Source organism: Gobio gobio, assembly GCF_949357685.1.
Source record: "Gobio gobio genome assembly, chromosome: 7".
Classification (NCBI taxonomy): domain Eukaryota; kingdom Metazoa; phylum Chordata; class Actinopteri; order Cypriniformes; family Gobionidae; genus Gobio; species Gobio gobio.
This window is the reverse complement of record NC_137103.1, coordinates 5,340,890-5,361,262: the sequence shown is the minus strand read 5'-3', so window position 1 is coordinate 5,361,262 and position 20,373 is coordinate 5,340,890. Positions and strand designations below refer to the sequence as shown.

The 20,373-nt window shown below is 38.2% G+C and overlaps 1 protein-coding gene across 1 annotated transcript; it reads left to right on the top strand.

Annotated features, from left to right (window-relative positions):
* Positions 1-1,248: 1,248 nt before the first annotated feature.
* On the top strand, positions 1,249-20,119 carry bpifcl (BPI fold containing family C, like). Its single transcript, XM_079821053.1, has 16 exons — positions 1,249-1,328; positions 2,819-2,925; positions 12,702-12,813; positions 13,014-13,142; positions 13,755-13,907; positions 14,133-14,196; positions 14,297-14,357; positions 14,508-14,599; positions 15,153-15,329; positions 15,498-15,557; positions 16,276-16,443; positions 16,688-16,752; positions 18,209-18,251; positions 18,342-18,405; positions 18,520-18,596; positions 18,717-20,119. Exons 2-16 carry the CDS (start codon positions 2,829-2,831, stop codon positions 18,765-18,767), a joined length of 1,413 nt encoding a protein of 470 aa, XP_079677179.1. The 5' UTR covers positions 1,249-1,328; positions 2,819-2,828; the 3' UTR covers positions 18,768-20,119.
* The last annotated feature ends 254 nt before the right edge of the window (positions 20,120-20,373 follow it).

Sequence of the window (20,373 nt, the reverse complement as noted above, 5' to 3'; positions counted from 1 at the left end):
ATGTTAAAGTGTACCTTGCATTTAACTGTGACGTACAACTTCAGGAATTTTTTTTCTCTGGAAAGTCTGTATAACCACAGGCCAGTGCAGACTTGTTCTCCCTCTATCCAGTGTGTCCTGGTCGACTATTTCTGTAGGGAATTTTTTTTAGAGTGGTGGAAATAGTATTCACTTTCTTTAGACTACCTCAGTAAAAGTAGTACGACCAGACTTTGAAAACACTACAGGACAAGCAAAAGTCCTGCATTGAAAACCTTACTCAAGTGAAAGTAGTAGTGACATTCACCTAAACTATGAACAGTAAAAATAGTCAAAATGCAGTATAACGATCCCATCAGTGTTTCATAACCACGATGTTCCTGTATTAATGTGAAGCTGCATTAATGTGCATGTTGGATTTCAATGCTGTAGCCTAAATGTTTAATGTTTTGTTTGAGGACTTTGTATCTATTTGTAGATCTTGTTTTACATTTGCGGATCATGAGGACTTTGTTTGCGGATTTTTTATCCCTTTGTATTGATTGTGTTTACAAGTTGTAATATCTATTTGTGACTTTTAGTCTGTCCATTTTCAATGGTTTTGGCATCAATTTACCCCCATACTTGACCCCTTTAAGCTAAACTATCCCTGTTCTCTCTTCATCAGCAGATATTCACTGGCTCATCTCACAACAGTTCCCACACCAGCGCTTTCTAGATTATCATTACAGAATGTGCTAATCAATGACTGAAGATGGTTAACTCATAAATTCATCAACTATCCCTTCAGAAACGTCCTGTCTCGTTCTACATGTTGTATCTTCTTCTTGAGTCTCTCCATCATTGTCCGATTCCGGTTTGATCATTAAAGGCTGAACAGTTTCTGACATTTTCAGTGTGTCCGTGTGAGGTAATCAGAGCTTCTAACATGTGCTCTTGAAGCTCCGCCCTCTTCCTGAAAGGGGGCGGGAGCACCAGCCAATTTGCATTTAAAGGGGGACACACAAAAACTGCGTTTTTGCTCACCCTCAAAAAGAGACCATTTTAACATGCTATAAAAATGATCTGTGGGGTATTTTGAGCTAAAACTTATTAATTCATGGATATTTATTTCACATCCTGTAAAAATGGGCATAATAGGATGATTAGTTATAGAAGTATGTGTGATTAATTACGTTTTATTTTTAATCGATTGAAAGCCCTAGTAAACATCCTTTAATATTTAAACACACCCAAAGCAGGAAGTGAACACTCGCCCCTCCCGTGTGAATGGTGTTCTTTTGAGGAAACGCTTACACAGACACACACACTTTCCCTTCAGACACTTGGCTGTGGTGTGTGCTTTTGAGGTACGTTCTTACAATTTCAGATGTCAAATTTGATTAAGAAAGTGTTTATTAAATGTGTTTTTTAAAACTTTTTTATACAACCTTATTTTTTCCTACAAGGGATTCATGCTGGTCATAAATATAAACATACCAGACATAAATATGTTGAAGCTCAACTGGTAGAATGAAATGCCAAGGTCTGATTGCCAAGAAATATAGATGCTTATCAGATGTAAAACTTAAGTCCAATGTTAGTCACTTCGGATAAAAGCATCTTCCCAACTGATAAATATAAATGTGCTGTCTTTATTTGACATCGCTGTTTTTTTCTTCTCTGCAGTGCTACTCATAAGACGCAAGACTGTAAAAGATTTACATTCTGAGGGATGAAGGGTTTTTATAAACGGGGTCTCCAAACTCGGTCCTGGAGGGCCACTGTCCTACAGAGTTTAGCTCCAACCCCAAATAAACACAACTGAACCAGCTAATCTGTGTCTTACAAGGCTCAAGTTAGACATTGATGAGCTTGTTCAGGTGTGTTTGTTTGGGGTTGGAGCTAAACTCTTCAGGACAGTGGCCCTCCAGGACCGAGTTTGGAGACCCCTGTTATACACCATCTTAGCACACAAATCACTGTTCACACTGCCAGAAAGTGAAGAAATCAAACCCCTGCCATGCATGCCTATGCATTCACTTGGTTAAATTGATCAGCAGTGTTAAAGGCGTTCACTGTTACAGCGTTGAGATAAAAAATAATGATCACTAGAAAAGAGCAAAGAAAATATTCTCCTTAATTAAAAAACATTTACTGCTGGAAAGCAGACAGACTTACCAAAGACCAAAATGTATAATGTGTTAAACAGTGATCTCAAACACGCAGTTATAATGTGCGTTCAATAGGTCAAATGTGTGTGTTTCTGTTTCTGTTCTGTTCAACAGTTCTGTGTGTGTGTGTGTTTCTGAGCAGGGTCCTCAAATAAGCAAAAGGTGTTTTGTTTGAGTATCAGTTCTGTATAATTTAAGGAAGTGACTTTAATGCAGCTGAACAGAGGGATCCTGACTGACATTAGACTTGATTGGCATGATAAAATATACACTCTTTTAGCAATGCAAAGGTCATGGTTGGTTTCCTTTTACAGGGGACACACACAGTATAAGTATAGACTAACATCTCAGACGTGTTTTCTGCAGCTCGAGCCATTTAATAATACACTACATGCACTTAATACACAGCATACATTAAACATACATATACATAAGATTCTTTTATCATATTGCAATTGATGTGATGTTTGGTTAGATTATGTTTTCATCTTGACCAAAAAATGTAAATGGTGTGTGTCTGAGAATTTACACCAGAATTGGAACTAAATGTACAGTCAGTAATTGCAATAATAAGTTGATGTACCAGATGTGGTATGTTTTAAGCTTAATTGCAGTGTAAATGCCTGTCAGAAGAAGCTAAAAGACAGATTGATCTCATGTGTGATGTATTTTGTCTTACCCAGCAGGAGTTGAAGGATGCAGCGGGTCATTTATTTCCTGATGATATTCACATGCACATATGCAGATTATCCGGCATTAAAAGCTCTCCTGTCAGAGAAGGGTCTCAGAGGTGGTAAGTTCTTCACTGCATTGATCTGAAATGACATCTAACATTCATTATTGTGCGTTTCAGTTTGACATGATAGATACATCAGTGAAATGCTCGGCTGCTTAATGTATCACAGGAAACTGACTATATCCAATAGTGTTTTTCTAATAGATTATATACAGTGATTCCTTTCATAGACTGTATAAACTTTTCCCTCCAAAAAGTGAATTTTTTGTGAAAGGAAAACGTGTTTCATGTTTTCATAAATATGTAAGATTTTTGGATTAAAATATAAAAAACCACTAGAATAGGGTGACCATATTTTGATTACCGAAAACCAGGACACTTGGCCCAGCAATGAGATACTCAAATGATACTCGAAGTTTACTCAAAGATTCCTTATTAATTTCAATACATTTAACGTATTCCCCCTCTGTATGGATAGAAAATTGTTATATTAGAGCCAGTACAGGACTTGAAAACAGGACATGTCCTGGGAAAACAGGACATTTGGTCACCCTACACTAGAACAGTGTTATATTTGTTGTTGACTTGTGTACTCACATTATGCCAATTTTTTCCATCAATGTTTAAATTCAGAGAAATCAGTCATTTTAACCAACGTTACGTGTCCTTGCGTCATAACCGCGTTACCCTTGATTCATGTTTTTTTCTTCAGAAGATGCTTTAATATATTATTTATTTTTTGAGACAGGTGAGCAACTCTTTGGAGACATTCATTGACAGAAAACAAATATAGCTCAACATGATTAGTCGTATTGTTTAAATATCTTTTTTTCCTGATTTACAGCGAGTAACATGTTTTTACCCAAAAAGTAAATCAAACAACGCTATTTTGTAAGTGCCGAACATAGCATAATCAGAAAGAGCTTTATTTGTAGGAACAGTAATACAGCATTTTCTGCACTAATGTTTTAAAATGAATTGCATGCTATTTAGCAACACAAGTCATCCAGCTTTTATTAATATATTCTAATATCAATCTTTACTGCAGTGTGCAGCAAGTCTCTCATACCAGCCGCCGAGCGAACGCACAGAGTAACGTTATAATTGTTTGACAAAACATTATTGTTTTGACCAAGTAAAACAGCACTGCGTTATCCCACAATTTCAATTCCTCAAATAAACTGACCTGCATGAGTTTTTTTTAAAGTGGCCCAGCAATAGATGAACATCCTGTGTTATAAACAGTGACATGTAAGACTAGTCTTGCATATTTAGTTCACCCGAAATGAGCCAGTAGTATTTGCACATTGTCTCTTGACTTTGCTGCTTGACTTCACGGAGTAAGGATATGACATTAATATTAGCCACGGAAGAGGTGCAGATCACTGCATGAAAAGTGGGATTTTCGACCCCGTAAACGCCTGTATACTCCTGGAAATCTCCCAAATTTTCGGCAGTTTTCGACAATTTAGAGGCAGCGAACGTCGCGTTCGTCTGTGCCACAAATTGTCGTAAACGAACCATGACGTAGGTGGAGAGCCCCCCGCTGAGAGAGCCCGCGGAGGTGCGACGCCTCTAATTAGCATATGAATTGCAGCGAAACCAGAGAGTCAACGGCCAGACTTGAATTTACTCACTCACTATTGGCTGAAGCCACTACATTTAAAAAAGAAAAATCCCTCGTGATTGGTTGGCAGATCACTGCAAACCAATCATTATTGGTCCCCCTGGCTCATTATAAATGTAAACCCCAATAATAATAATAAATATATAATTTATGTTGTAATAATTTGTTTCATATTAATGTTATTGTGCTATGAAGTAAACATACCATCAAGGAATATATGGGAAAATTATACGGACCGTGCCGTTCATTCAAAGAAAGGGCTTCATTTATAAAACACAGCGGTTTACTCAAAGAAAGAGCTTTATTGTTAAACACACAACTATGTACAGTGCAGCAGTAATGTCTCGTAATGTAAAGTTCGGCGTGCTCCAGGCTGCGAGAGGGCGGTGGCCGCACAATCCATCCAGAAACCCCGTCAACAAAGCTGTCTTCCTCGTCAAACATGAGTTCAATGGTCGCGGACTTCCAAACGTCCACCTCATCCAGCACACTCTTGCTTCCAGCAACTGTAATACAATCCATAAAGACAATAAGCAACCTGAAAAATACTCACATTGACAAAAAACGGATCTAATATAATAAATCTTACCCTTTTTCTTCTTGATCGACTCCGAGCTAAACTTCGCAGTTTCAGGTTGTTTGTATCTGAAGCTCCGGCGTGTCGATTCATAATACGTCTTACAGGCAGCTGGAAAACAATTACATGAGACTGGTATTAATAAAAACAGTCACGGTAAAATTAAACAAGGAATGAGAAACACATTAGAAGTTACTTACACACAATTTCGTCATGATCAGCGGTTAAATCTGGACTCGCAGAAATCGCTCCAAGCAGATAAGAGCTCACGGCTTCGTTATGAGGCGAGGATAGTCTGTGTAAACAAAATGTGCAGTTTTAAGCTCGGATCTATTAACGCATCCATTTCCTTATACAGCTGAATAAAAGCATATTCTTTAAATCGTAACATTACATTACCCATGCTGTGGTTCATAGCTCCTGCAGTTTGCCTCAGAGTTATGAAGACGAAGACAGCCTCCTGAAAATGAGTCCAAAAAGTTTGTCGCGTCCATGCAGAGATTGAGTTGAAGACGGTGTCCTGTCATAGTTGATCACGAAAAAGGAAAGCAGCAAAAAACATAAAAAAAAGTTTAAAGCTCGTCTTCTACGCGTCATGGCCATGACCTCGACCTCGCACCTCATTGGACTAGGGCTCTACTATGGGACGCGCCCGGGGCCAAATCTCTTTATACGAAACGCGTGACTCATGACTGTTTCAACACGCCCTGTTTTCCGCTTCAACGCAGCAATTTTTTACGTGTTTCTTTTGTATGTGTAGACACACACATTCTGGTCGTGTAACAGGCATACACACACAGTCGATGCACAGTTTTAACATGTTAAGAAGACACATTTGAACGTGTTTCTTAACGCGCACATTCTGTACATGTCGAAGTGTAATATTTTTTTTTTTAAAGCAGACTTACCTTTAGATGTAGCCTAGGCTACATACATATTAATATAAGATATTAATTAATTGCTTAACTGACTACTGTGCTAGAGTAAAGTAGCCTAATGTTACAATGTATATTAAGTAAATGCTTAATATTATACAATTATTATAATTTATCTATATGGGTTATTGTTTGTTTTTTTAAGTTAGGCTATATATAATTTCTAAAAGTATAGGCTAATTTACACAGCACATATTTATAACTGAAAACACACACAACTTTATTCACTTTCACATAATAATGTTTTTGTAATTTGGTGTTTAGTTTGTTGTATAGTTTGTTTATACTGTTCTGTCTCTGTTTTGTTTCCAGGAACATCTGATGAGTGCTATAATAAAATGACTTCATTATATTTAAAATATGTTTTGATATTCATTTTATTTATATTATTAATATTTTATTTACCCATAAACGTGTCTTTAGGAAGCCATAAGTTATAGAGACAAGAATAACTTTTGCCATTTAAATGCCACATTAATTTACTGAGGACCCATACAGCCAATGATCATGTGTGAAAACACTTATACATAAATTGATCACTTAGAAATCAAAACTAAGGTTTGAGAAAGAAAGAATATGCATACAACAAAATATATTGTTTCATAGCAGCTTCAGTAACAAGTTCAAAACAAATTCTGCTGTAAACCGGCTCTAACAAGCCAATATAGTGTCAATATTCAGCTCAAGTGACTTCAGTGTTGATTCAGTTCAGTTGATTTCAGTTCAACTGTAAATTCCTCAGTTGTGCATTAAGTGTAGTTAGATATATGCAAAAACAACATTTTTGGAAATAGTTAAAATAGTTTTGCACAAAGTGTTGCTTTTGCAAGAGATGTCTGATGTTTTGTGTGTAGAGTTACACGAAATGGAGCCATATTTTCAGAAATTGTGTGTAAGCAATTAGATAAAACTGTAAATGAATCCAGTTTATTTTAGTTCAGGACTCATAGTCCAGGTGTTAGTAATCTGTGCTTAATCTTTGTTCCAGGCAACAATTTTTTAACTAGATAGATTAAGGCCTACTCTTGGCATAATTTAAACCCTGTCCAGGAAACCACCTCTTGAAAATCTGCATTGATAATTCATAAAATGTGGTGTGAGCTCAATTTAAATGACAATTACAGAAAAACACAATCTGACTTAACTATAAACACACAAACTTGTACTTTTCACATTTATGATTAATAGCCATTTATAAGGAGCAAACTGGTTGCCCTAAAAATTTTGTAATGTGAACTAAAACGAGTACATTTAACTTAAATTTAAGTTAACATTTTAACTTAAACTTTAAACTTGTTTTAGTCAAAAAAATTCAGAACCTAGATAAAACTCCCCCTGCTGCTACTCTGATTTGCATTTGTGTAGCTCACAGCATGTTCATTTACATGATAAAGCCTCCCCTAGAATTAAGGGGAGGGGGGGTCATGGGGGGACAACTGCCAAGCAAGGCCCACGTCAATTTCCGACAATTTACGGCAGTTTTCGGTGTTGCCTGCAAATTGCCGTGCACAGTCGTAAACCTGAAGTTTCACGGCAATCTACAGTGCCACATACTGACGAAAATCCCACTTTTCATGCAGTGGATTTTGCAATCAGTACTGGCCTACAGACAATAAAGACAACTACATACTTATACATTTTGACTATTCCTTATTCCAGGGGTTTTCAAACCTGTCAAACAACTATTCTCACCTTGCAAGTAGTCTCTGCCAGTAGTTTATTTTGTGAACTATCTCTTACAATGGCTCATTTGCAACAGATAGTGTCGGCCTGAGTGTGCCAACATTATAAGTTTAAGTTGCAATTTACAAATATTACTGGTCCTACGCAGGCCTAATGAATGAATATAAGATATACAGTATTTAAGATGAGGCAAGCATGGAGTCAGAGATTAGGTTTTTTTTTTTAGTTTATCTTTCAAAGAATTCAACAATATATTCAAAACAATATGTTAAACTATTATACAGGGTTTGACATTAACTTTTTTGCTCAGCAGTCACTGTGGCTCGTGGTTTTCCAAAGTTACTAGCCACTCAGCATTTTCACTGGCCACAATTTTGCTGTTAAATTACTTGATTTTGAGTCATTTTACTTGATTTAGAAGATTTAAAACCCTTTCCAACTTTCAAATGCAGAGTGACCACCCAAATCAAGACTACATTGTATATCAGCTGGTGTGCAGGTGGGCAATATGAGCATCAGGCTAATATGAGAAATGTAATATGAAATGAGTTATTTTTTAGGCTATATAAAAGAACAAATAAGCAAATTACAAAAACAATAGTAGCTTAAATAAAATAAAAGTTAATCGATAAATAATAGTAATTGAATTGTAATTTTGTGATACGATGTTATATACATATAATTATATATTATGTGCTGGACTATCATGGCTAATGCAGAACACTGCTGAATGAGGCGCATCAGAGGGGATTTAAAAGTGGGTATACGCAATGCCGACGGATAAAGAAGTGGGTATACACCGTATACCTGCGTATAACCTGCACTACACCAGTGTTTACACGTACCCGTGTATATATGCCGTCAAGAGCATGCCAAACCTGTAGGTGGCGGTGTAACGAGACGCTCAAGCCCACGTAAGCCAATCAGAATCCCGAAAATAGCAACGAATCACATGTAAATATAGGTCGCACTTTTGACGTAGGTGCGAGCTCTGGCGCATACTGTGACGTTGGCTGCCTAAACACCCGTTTGTCTCAGTTTACATAAAAACGTGCAAACAAAGATTTTCAAAATCTCCACTCTGGCCGGAGTTTTTAGAAAGACTCGTTTTCAGAGGCGAATTCTCCGTTTGCGTGTAAATGAAGGGCGCAAACGAAGGGAAATGTCTCAGTTTTTCAAAATAACCATGTACGTGTAAACAGGGCCTATGGGACCAGCACTAGTGGAATAGCTAGCCTTCAGAAGCTGTTCATTGGATCATAACTTTGACTGACGTGGGTCATCAGCCAATCAAATGTTGATGTGTAGTGATAGAACGCCCCAGAGGCCCAGCGATGAGTCGGCGCTTCCCCCCGCTGATGTCATCAGCTGTTTGAACTTTTCTCTGGTTGTGCGGGATCTATGTGAAATAAGCTATGGCCGCTGCGGATGACGGGCTGCGCGAGCTTCGTGTGCATCCTGATGTAAAGCTGGTAATGTTAGCTGACACGCTGTGTTTATCTGCGTCTCTTTTGATGTTCTTGTTGGTCTGTGTTTTTGTTTGTTTGTTTAAGGGTATTTGTGCCAGTGAGTTGATTTTGATTAATTTCACCAGTTGCCTAAACAGTGACACGTGAGTGCAGTGGTATCAATAAATAGTTAAATTGCCTTTTTGTCTCCTTTTATGTTGCTTGCCCCCTTCTAGTGATGGACAGGCCGGGGCTTCGTGAAGCACTGAAACAGTTGAAGCAAATGTGCCCTATTGTTTCGAAGCTTCGAATCAATTTGACACCCGTCTCTACGGCGACACCTAGTGGTCACTTGCATGTTGATCTGAAATAACCTTGACGATCCATGTAAAAAAAAAAAAAAACATCTGTCTGACAACTACATGATCTTGTTTTTTTAACCTGTAGTCTCCTCATTATGGATAACTATAGGTTTTTTTGGTCATAAAAAATGATTAATGATTAATGATTGATAAAAATGATTCATAAAAATAGATAAAGCCACAATGTGTCACATTTGTTATATAACATTTTAATTCAAAAATATGATTTGCTCTGCTGTTGAAGGACTTAGCCGACTACTTTTTTTTAACATATAATTTCTCCAGCCTTTGAAAAAATCCTCTCACAAGGGACACTTGTTGCTGGCATGCACAAATATTTTTTAGCAAGTAACTTCCATACAAATGAGGGAAAATCACTGCCATCACAAAATCACTGCTATCACAAAATCTCTCTCCTCTCACAAAAACCCACGAGGTGAAGACAGGTTAACTTCACTTTTAAACTGTGGGGAATGAGGTTCATACAGATGTGTGACTGTGTGGTTTGTTCCAGTCCCTTTCAATCAACGCAGTTTCGGCAGGCGCCACCCGATGAAACACTTGAAGCTTCATTTAGCCATAGTCACGTGACATGGGTGTTTCGAATCACAGTTCGAAACATCTGCGCTTCGGGATCTCGGCAAAGTGCCAAAACGTCAGTTTCGCGTCAGCCATCCCTACCCCCTTCCCAACGAGCTCTTTGAAAGCGTGGTTCGTAACAGTAGTGCACACAGTGCATGTTATGGCAGCGGTGTGGGGTGTGTTGATCGTTAATGAAGGCCCTGACTGAAACCCCACGGTACGCCACTGGTAACTTTAATCATGGAGTATACATAAACAACAAAACAAACGGAGCGGCAGACAAATTTGTGTTAAAATGTTGCCTGGTCTGATGAGTCTCGATTTCTGTTGAGACATTCAGATGGTAGAGTCAGAATTTGGCGTAAACAGAATGAGAACATGGATCCATCATGCCTTGTTCCCACTGTGCAGGCTGGTGGTGGTGGTGTAATGGTGTGGGGGATGTTTTCTTGGCACACTTGAGGCCCTGTAGTGCCAATTGGGCATTGTTTAAATGCCACTGCCTACCTGAGCATTGTTTCTGACCATGTCCATCCCTTTATGACCACAATGTACTCATCCTCTGATGGCTACTTCCATCAGGATAATGCACCATGTCACAAAGCTTGAATCATTTCAAACTGGTTTCTTGAACATGACAATGAGTTCACTGTACTAAAATGGCTCCCACAGTCACCAGATCTCAACCCAATAGAGCATCTTTGGGATGTGGTGGAACGGGAGCTTCGTGCCCTGGATGTGCATCCCTCCAATCTCCATCAACTGCAAGATGCTATCCTATCAATATGGGCCAACATTTCTAAAGAATGCTTTCAGCACCTTGTTGAATCAATGCCACGTAGAATTAAGGCAGTTCTGAAGGCGAAAGGGGGTCAAACACAGTATTAGTGTTCCTAATAATCCTTTAGGTGAGTGTATAAGCATAATGAAAACTAGGGCTGTTGATTTAACACAGTAATTTAATGAATTAGTTATGGGGGTAATTATGGCATTACAATAATTAATAATAATAATAATACATTTTATTTATAAAGCACTTTACATTTTAAAGAAAATCTCAAAGTGCTACAAACGGAGGGAGGAAAAAATAAAATAAAACAGTTAGAGCAATTAAGAAATTAAGTTAAAATCAGCTTCCAACTAAAATGATCAGTCCTCAGATGACGCGACGCGACAGGGCGCACAGCTGTCCAGATAGAAGCGGGATGGTATCATCAGACCGGAAACAAACTTTCACTGAGCTCTTCTGTAGATGTAACGCGGCCGTCGTAGGAGTCCAAGTTCTTAAATGACTGATAAACATGATGGAGCACAATGCATTTAACACACCCACCGCCATTTGGGACAGGGCCTTACTTCATTCCTGAATGAATCAGCCGTTTTAATGAATCATTTAGTGCCATATACTGGCAGTTTTAGTTTCTTATTTAGATTTTGATTTAAAAAAATATTTCATAATGCCATATAAATAAAAAACCCTTTAAAGGTATATTTCCCCCTAAAAATGTAGCCCTGTCATCATTAACTCACCCTCATGGCAGTTGAAGCCTAAAAGTTTGTGTGTAATAAATTATATGTTGAATCAAATTAAATATTATTTTCTAAAGCTATTTTGTAATGTCTATTTGATGCTTTTCTCATTGAACACAATAGTGACTTGGGGGTATGATCTTTTGGGGGTAATTTCTCAGCCAAATTTAATATGTGATTAATTTGCGATTAATTAATCGCAACATTGTGTAATTAATTAGATTAAAAAATGTAATCATTTGACAGCTGTAATGTAAACAGTAATGTAAAATGTCCTGGTCCTCTCTCGTCATTTACTGTTGTCATTCCTTCTTATATCTTTGCGGAGTTCCTCCGCTGGACTCGAGACCGGTGTGTCGCGCAGGTGTCTCTCATTAGCATTCGTTCCGATCCCACAGCTCTCGGCCCCGCCCTGCTTCATACCACAGTGACGAAAGCCAAACTTTAATACATTAGCTCATCCATGAACATGATTTCTGAATCAACATAAAGTCCCGTCGGATTGCTTTCCATTGGCTGTGAAGGTGAAAATGACAACTCATTCACGGTGTCATCAAGCTACACATTTGTTATTGTTTTGAATAAGCGACCTATAGCGGCAAAACGTACACACATCTGTGCCTTTGAGAATATTTAATATCGCTTTTGATGCGACCATCCAGAGTTTGAATCCGCCTTTTTCCAATCCCATTCTTATCCCTTTTCCCATTACACATCACATCATCTTACACAGAGAGGCGTTTATTTCATTTTTTCCCCTCTTGCTTGATGGTTATATATTGAAAGACCTATAACAAAATAGGTATATGTAATATAAACCCTCAAATATTTTAAGTTGTAAATGAACAATAATGGAAAAATAGACAGAGAGAGAAAAGCTCAAAGTGCCATTTCTCATTTTTTTCTAGTCTTGTAACAGATTTTATTAATAAATAAATTAAAACATCACCTTTCTCCTTTAATAGCAAGTTTTATTAAAAACCCACATGGCCAAAGTTGAACTAATCCTTTAAAAAACATGAAATCTATATTTTAGTCTTGATGATGCTAAAGACGTGCTGTTGTATCTGTTTCTGTCCGTGTGTTCAGTGTCTCAGATGATGTCTGTCCGGATACAAAGCAAACTGAAGACTTCTGCAATCCCAGAGGTCCGGGGTAGGGTGGACATCGGGATCGGCACTGTAGACTACACCTTATCAAAGTCAGTACACTAACAAACAATCAAACCAACTGAACTAATGAACATGTTCTTAGAGTTGACAAAGATACGAAATGCATGTATTCAAACGTAATTCAGTCAGTAGTTCTTCTATGCATCAGATGTCATAAACAGTTATTTTAACTTACAGAATATGACTGCGTTAACTTGAATATATTTCATAAATGTTTCTGTCTTTCCAGCATGCAGGTTGTGCAGTGCAGCATGCCAGACCCATCACTGGTGTTTGTCGAGGGAACCGGTGTATCTGTGGAAGTTAGTCAACTCGGATTAGGCATCACAGGCAGCTGGCGAACAAAGTTTGGCATAATGTAAGTGCACCAGTGAATCATGGGGAAGGAGATGGGGGCGATGACACGTACCATGTTTCGTAACAATACGTCACTATGTTCGTAAATAACAGCATTTTATTGCAAAAATGAAAAATTATCAACAGACAAATCGGCCAACTTTAGGTCGTCACTGGGTCTTCCAGCAAGACAGCAACCCATAGCACACATCAAAGTTGGTCCAAATAATTTTGAGGGACAATCAAGGGCCTGGAGTGGCCCTCTGATACCCCTTTTCCACCAAGGCAGGTTCGGAGCCAGAGCCTAGTTTCAAATCGGTTCTTTGTCTTTCCACACCCAAAGCACCAGCTCTGAACCAGGAGAAGTAGTTCTTAAGTAGCACCAAAACACTGCTGGTCTAGAAGTAAGAACCGCTTGTGTCAGGGGCTGGGGGCGGGGTTACCGTGACCAACAAGACACAAACTTGTGACCGCCATTTTTGGAAATAGCAGCTAATCGAGCTAATAGTGGCTTGATTGTAATCTCCGTCTATAGCACCCGGTTCATTCTGGTGGAAAAGGGGTATGATAGTCCAGATCTAAATCCTGTCATTTGGATGAGCTTGAGCAATTGTCTTTTGTTCTATGATTGCAGCCATGATAGCGGCTCATTTGGTCTGGCTGTGTACAATATCAAAATCGACACCCTCCTGCAGTCAGGGGATGATGCTGGCCGTCTCTCCATCTCCAGCGTTTCCTGCAGTGCTGACGTAGGAGGTGTGGACATTCAGTTCCATGGAGGTGCTAGGTAAGACCAGTGTTAACAAAGCATGAAGGACTGAGATGTGAAGAGACACAACAATAGTGAATATCTCTTATGACTAACACTAATGGAGCTGCTAATGATATGTCACAGTGAAATATTTTTGAATGGCCCTTAAAATGAAATGAATGTATTAAAAGAACACTGTATACAGAAAGGCTCACTGACCCCTTCAACTTCAAGAAGTATAATTTATGTGTTTTGCTGCAGCTTTATTTTCCAGCCATTTGTAAGGCATTTCAGAGGACAAATATCAGGCATGATACGTGAGCAGGTTTGTCATTTATTCAACCAACACCATTATCTGCTGCTTGTTATCATTATGTCTTGTATTGTCGTTATTATTATTATTAATTTTGATTCCCTTTTTAAAGATTTGCCCAGCAATTCAACAAGCAATCAGTGAATTGGAGAGAAATCTACAGGAAATACCTGGTACTGGCACAAAAAACTATATAGTATATGTAGATCACATACAGTAGATTAATATATAGATAAAAGAAGAAATATAAAGAAAACTACAACAATTTAGATTCCACCTCATTAGATGACTGCAGTAATCATGCTCAAATGATTTCTTTCTAGTGAACATACCTGTGGATCAGTTTATATATCTGAGCGTCCCTCTCACTTCCTCCCCGGCTGTGACAGGCCAAAGCTTTGAATTAGATATCAAGGTAAGGATTTTTAATTCAGCGTTTATAATAATGCTTAAAGCCAGGCATACACTGTGCGATTTCATCAATGTTTTTGATAAATACTGTACGAGTAAATCGCATGTGATGAAAAGCCAAAGCTCATGATCAATACGGTCTGATCTTCGAGCTGTGACTGGATAGCTATTTATAGATATCTCTGTTTGCGGGCAGGTGCAGTGAGGGGGAAAACACTGAGTTTAGGGCAATCGGTTCGTAGCTCTGCGTGACAAACGATGCAAGATAAAGCTGAGATTCGACCTGACTGAAACAAAAGAGTTGTACGGCTTAAATTCAGATGAAAATTGCACAGTGTATGCCCGGCTTAACATTTTATTGCCATAAATCAAATTCAAAGTGGCCCTCCAGGAGCAGGATTGGACACCCCTGACTTACAACTATTATTAGGTTTATCTTTCTGAATATATTTAGCATTCAAATAGATTTCTCGATTTGTACACAGTGTTAGAGATTTTATTTAATAGATTTGTAATGTTTACTGTAACCTGCCGTTTGGTTGCTGTTCCTGTGTCAGGGTGAGTTTTACAGCCGCAGTTCTCCGTCTGAACCGCCGTTCTCTGCGAGTGCGTTTGAGGTGCAGTACGCAGATAACTACATGCTTTCAGTGGCTGCCTCTGAGTTCTTCATGAATTCAGCAGCTTATGCATTCCTCCGCTCCGGGGTTCTCCAAATCAACATCAGAGACGACATGGTGAGGAAATAACAATGACCATATCCAGTGAAACTATACAGCATTAGTGTGGGGACAGCTCTGTATCTTACTCTCATTATAGACTTACAATGAATCATGGCCTCTTATAGATTTAAAATATAGATGTAGCTATCAAATCAGTCATCTCATTTAATGTGTCAATCATAGATACCAAAGAGTTCTCCAATCCATCTGAACACCAGCCAGTTTGGGGCCTTCATTCCACAGGTTAGTGTATGCACAGGTCATGTCTTTGCAAGGAAAAAATTTTTTTAATTTATATAATATTTTGTTAAATGCCAACCATTAAATAACTAGAGTAGGGTTCCTCAAACTCGGTCCTGGAGGGCCGCTGTCCTGCAGAGTTTAGCTCAAACCTCAAATAAACACACCTGAGCCAGCTAATCAAGGTCTAAGGCCCTGTCCCAAATGGCACACTTCATGCGCACTTTTGGTCTTGTGGACTTACAATGGCCGCTGCGTGCGCATGTCCGTTTAGTCCACGAGACCGTAGGGTGTCCCATTTGTAATTTTTAGGTCTCAGAAGGGTGCTCGCGAGCCCTTTGAGGTCGATATGAGCCCTCGATGCGCACTTCAGCCGCGCCTGCACTGGTGCAGGTTACGCAGCGGACTTCTTCCCGGCAATCAAAGCGGCATTACGTTGTGAAAGTGCGGACTCAGAGGAAGACTGTGAGGGTTTAGGGTGCCATTTGGGACAGGGCCTTACTAGGGCCTTGTAAGACACTGATGAGCTTGATCAGGTGTGTTTATTTGGGGTTGGAGCTAAACTCTGCAGGACAGTGGCCCTCCAGGACTGGGTTTGGAGACCCCTGAACTAGAGAATATGACAATGTTGCATGTACTGATGTGTCTAAAATGTGTCTGTTCCATGTCGTTTTCAAGTCAAATCAATTGTTATCCAGATGAATAATGAGTTTCTTTACAGCTACGCACATTATATCCCAACATGGAGATGCAGGTGCTGTTATACGCCAGTGAGACGCCTCTATTCTCCTTCAGTTCAGGGGTGATAGACATTCATGTCCCGGCTGCAGCAAAGTTCTCCGCTGTTAAACCTGATGGCACGCTGGTGCCTCTCTTCACACTGGACGTGGTGAGTTTTGTGTTTGGATACACAAATGATGCACAAACAAATTGCATTAAAAAAAGTGAGAGGAACTCTCACACATTCACAGCAAAGGGTATCATCAAAATTGTGCAAATTCTTCTATAAGCTGTAATGCAGAAACTGCGAACAGTGATATAATACCATGTGTTCACCGAATTTATCAATATGTAATTTATGTAAAGGGAAACACCAATTCAGCTTATAATGGACTCTCTCACTCCACCTGCAGGACTGCAGCTTCAATGGAAGTGCTCAGATTGAGAAAAACCTGACTGGAGCTTTCGAAATGAAAAAGTGAGTTTCACTGACATTTGATCTGTTAAAGTTGCAGTCAAACAAGCTCCATTTTTAGTTGAGTTTTCATTGGAGGTCATGCATTGCCTTTTTTGTTTTTGTATAAAGTCCGCTGAGGTCCACTTTTCAAAAACGCTCATATTTGATAAATAATTGGCCGTTTTCTACCCTATTTTTGGCCCTGATTTAAAAACTCAGTTCAAGCGTTGTCTCGTTTACACTTCAATGTAAATGCCCACTGCATCTTTACATATGAAGTATTAGTCAAGTCAAGTCAACTTTATTTATATAGTGCTTTTTACAATGCAGATTGTTTCAAAGCAGCTTCACAGTGCTAAACAGGAAAATAATGCAAAAGAATTTGATTAAGTGTACAGCTGCTTTGGAGAAAACAGTGATGTCATCAGTTCAGTTCAGTTCTCATATAGTGTCGATGCGGGCAGATCAGTCATTTAGTTGAATATTTAGTCTCCCCGACTGAGCAAGTCAAAAGCCAAAAGCGACAGAGGCAACGGTGACAAGGAACCCAAACTCCATCAGTGACAGAATGGAGAAAAACACCTCATGAGAAACCAGACTCAGTCGGTGCCAGTTCTCCTCTGGCCAATGAACAAACAGTGTATGATTATGATTCAGGCAACATTACAGGTCAGAAGTCAGATTAGATTGAAATATTCAGAATATTTGTCCAGTTCCATCTGATTGAAGATCAGAGTCATCACGCCAGAGACGTGGACACAATGGACACATAGGACACACAATGGACCCTTTACACAGACTGTTATGACGCATTTCCACAGTTATCAACATCACAATTACACATATTTCACATCATTCTCTCTTCTGACTGCTGTAATCAATCTCTCAATATTTTGCCCTTTTGGAATTTTTTTGATCATGGATATTTTTTCTTTTGCTATTGGTGAAAATGGGAATACCAAAATGATATTTGCTGTCATCTCCCGTTCACCACTATTAAAGTTTATCAAACTATTTCATGGCTTCTGAGAACCCCGGAAATGTGAAAAGGGTCCATTAAAAAACTTAGGATGATGAATGATGACATCCTCGACACTAAGAATGATGCAGTGGCATGGCAACTGGATATCTTTTATTTCTATTTTTTCCTTTCAATTACAATGCTAGACATTTAATAAAAATCAGCGTGATTATTATTACAGCTGCCCTGATAAAATAATCTGCATTGATCAGCAGTCTTGCACTGGTGTGTTCATCTCTGATACATAATAAAGAGGATATTTAAAGCAGCTTGCCTTCAGTAAAAGCTCAGAATTACAGTGTGGTTTTGTAGTACTATGTATGTCAAAAGATCAAGAACATTTTTGATTTCTTTATGCATGAATCCTTTAAGTAAGCACAATAAATATATGTATACAAAAAAGTACAAGATTTCTGAAACTCTACATGTTCTTTTGCCCTGAATGCTTTAACACAGTTTAACGCTGACTCTCGGATCATCTGAGATTGGGGATTTCAAGGTGAGACACAGACAGTGATTAATGAAATATTCACTTTGGTAGATCAGCATTATGAGATGTTTTATCTCTGTGTAATCTTTCAATGTACAGACTGACTCACTCAAGAAAATGTTAGTGTTGGCAGTGAAGATGTTTGTACTTCCTAAACTAAATGGTACAAATCCTTTAATGATATTCCATTTATTATATTTTGTCCATTATTTAAATTATTCATAAATTCAAACAAAGTCTGCTGATAATGAACACCTCATTCTACTTTGTATTTTAGCGGCGCTGAAGATTGGCTTTCCCTTACCCGCACTGCCGGGCTTTAGTTTGATCAATTCTCAATTGCTTGTAAAGACTGTGAGTACTATTAATGAATATTAGAGTTCTGTATTGTATGGGGTTTGGATGTTGTTTGATTATTGCAAAAATGTTGGAAAACAGTGGAATAGTCTGAATTTGTTTGTGACTTTTTTTCAGGGCTTTGTGGCCATTTTTACTGATGTCAAGGACTCCCTGACGGGCCTCTAAGATCCATCAACATGAACTGCACAAAAAATAACTAATAACTGAATAACTTCTTTTTCTTATAATTTACATTGTGGCAGTATTTGTTTTCACTTTCTGTCTGTATCTTTAAAACCTGCCTTGCCTAATAAAAGTATAATCATAAGCAGTTTGTTCAATAACAGGGATTATGAGAAGAGCTCTTTAAATTGAAGAGTAACATTTTTTTTTTTTTAAAGTTAAAAACTGAAAATTTTTGTTTTTAAAGACTGTCATATTTAGGAACTCGCATGTATCAAAATCCAGCTGTCGATTCCCATAACTGCACATATTAAAAAGTATGTCAGTGCAGTCAGGAACATGAAATATTGTTGAAAATAGTGATCGCATAAACTTTCAACATTTGCTGAAAGAGAATTAAGTCAACCAGTCAATGGCCAAGTGCCCAACTAAATGGAACATTAATCCCCCATAATGGTGACTTCATTTTATTTAATTCGTTTATTTGTCAGGGACAATGTACAAAACACATTAATCTTACGAAAAGATGTTTTGTACCAGAATTAGCTAATGCTAGTTTCCATCTGCAGTCCCCGGGCAGGTGCACACAATATTAAAACATTACATTACAAATAACTTTCAGTAGCACTAACAAATACATGTAATATCAAAAAACCATCACAACCTAAAATATATACTATATAGTCAAAAACATTTTACACTTATAAAGTTTAAATGTGCTGATGCTGACACAGCTGGTTATCGAGAATGTGTTTTTTTAAGTTTCGAGAGAAATTATTCTGATCTACAGACAACTTTAGACTGTCTGGGAGTTGATTCCATTGTTTAATGGTGTTCAAGCTGACTTGAACAACTTTTGTACATGTACCGTATGAAAGATATAAAGCCAAATGGGTTTGTAATAAGTAAATATGGTAATGCTGATTTTGGAGTTGTTAAATCATCCTTTGGTAAAATATTGAATTTATTTGCAGTTGATTTCTTCTAAAGCTGTGTGGCTGTAAGTCAGATGTTTCTGCTATCTCTTTTTTCTGTTCTTGTTGTTCCTCTTATCTTCAGTGATTCTGCTTGTTACTGCAGGTGTCATCACTAATGTTTAATCATCACTTGTAGAGTGAATCTACTTTATTTCACTAACTGCAGCATTGCTTTAGTGTTAATTTTACTCTCTATAGATTGGGACCAAATGAAAACTGAGCAGTGTTTGTTTCACACCGGGGATTTTACTGTGTAAACATGTAACCAGCAACATATGATTTAAAAAAAAAAAAACATCTTTAAATAATTTATTAAAAAAGTCATTTATTAAAATTTATTTTTAATAATAAAAGTTACGAGTTACGAGTTTGTAACACATTCACAAGTTTTGCTGTGGTCTTGCTGGGATGATACCAACACTCAAAAGACAACATATGCTGGTCCACCAACACTCCAGCATCCCATGCTGCTCCCAACATGCAAAACAAACCTTATACTGGAGACCAGCAATGCTGGAAGAGCCCTCACAGCTGACTCAACTTCTGATGATAACACCTGTCAAACATTCATTATCCTCAATGGAATATCCGCAGCCTCGGCCACGTCTGCATCACTGAGAGAAAACCACAGT

Bases quoted from the DNA above. Each gene is read 5' to 3' on its own strand.
- bpifcl (XM_079821053.1), top strand. From the start codon at position 2,829: ATGCAGCGGGTCATTTATTTCCTGATGATATTCACATGCACATATGCA. The intron at 13,143-13,754 runs GTAAGTGCACCA...CTATGATTGCAG, and splicing joins CGAACAAAGTTTGGCATAAT to CCATGATAGCGGCTCATTTG. The intron at 16,753-18,208 runs GTGAGTTTCACT...GCTTTAACACAG, and splicing joins GGAGCTTTCGAAATGAAAAA to TTTAACGCTGACTCTCGGAT.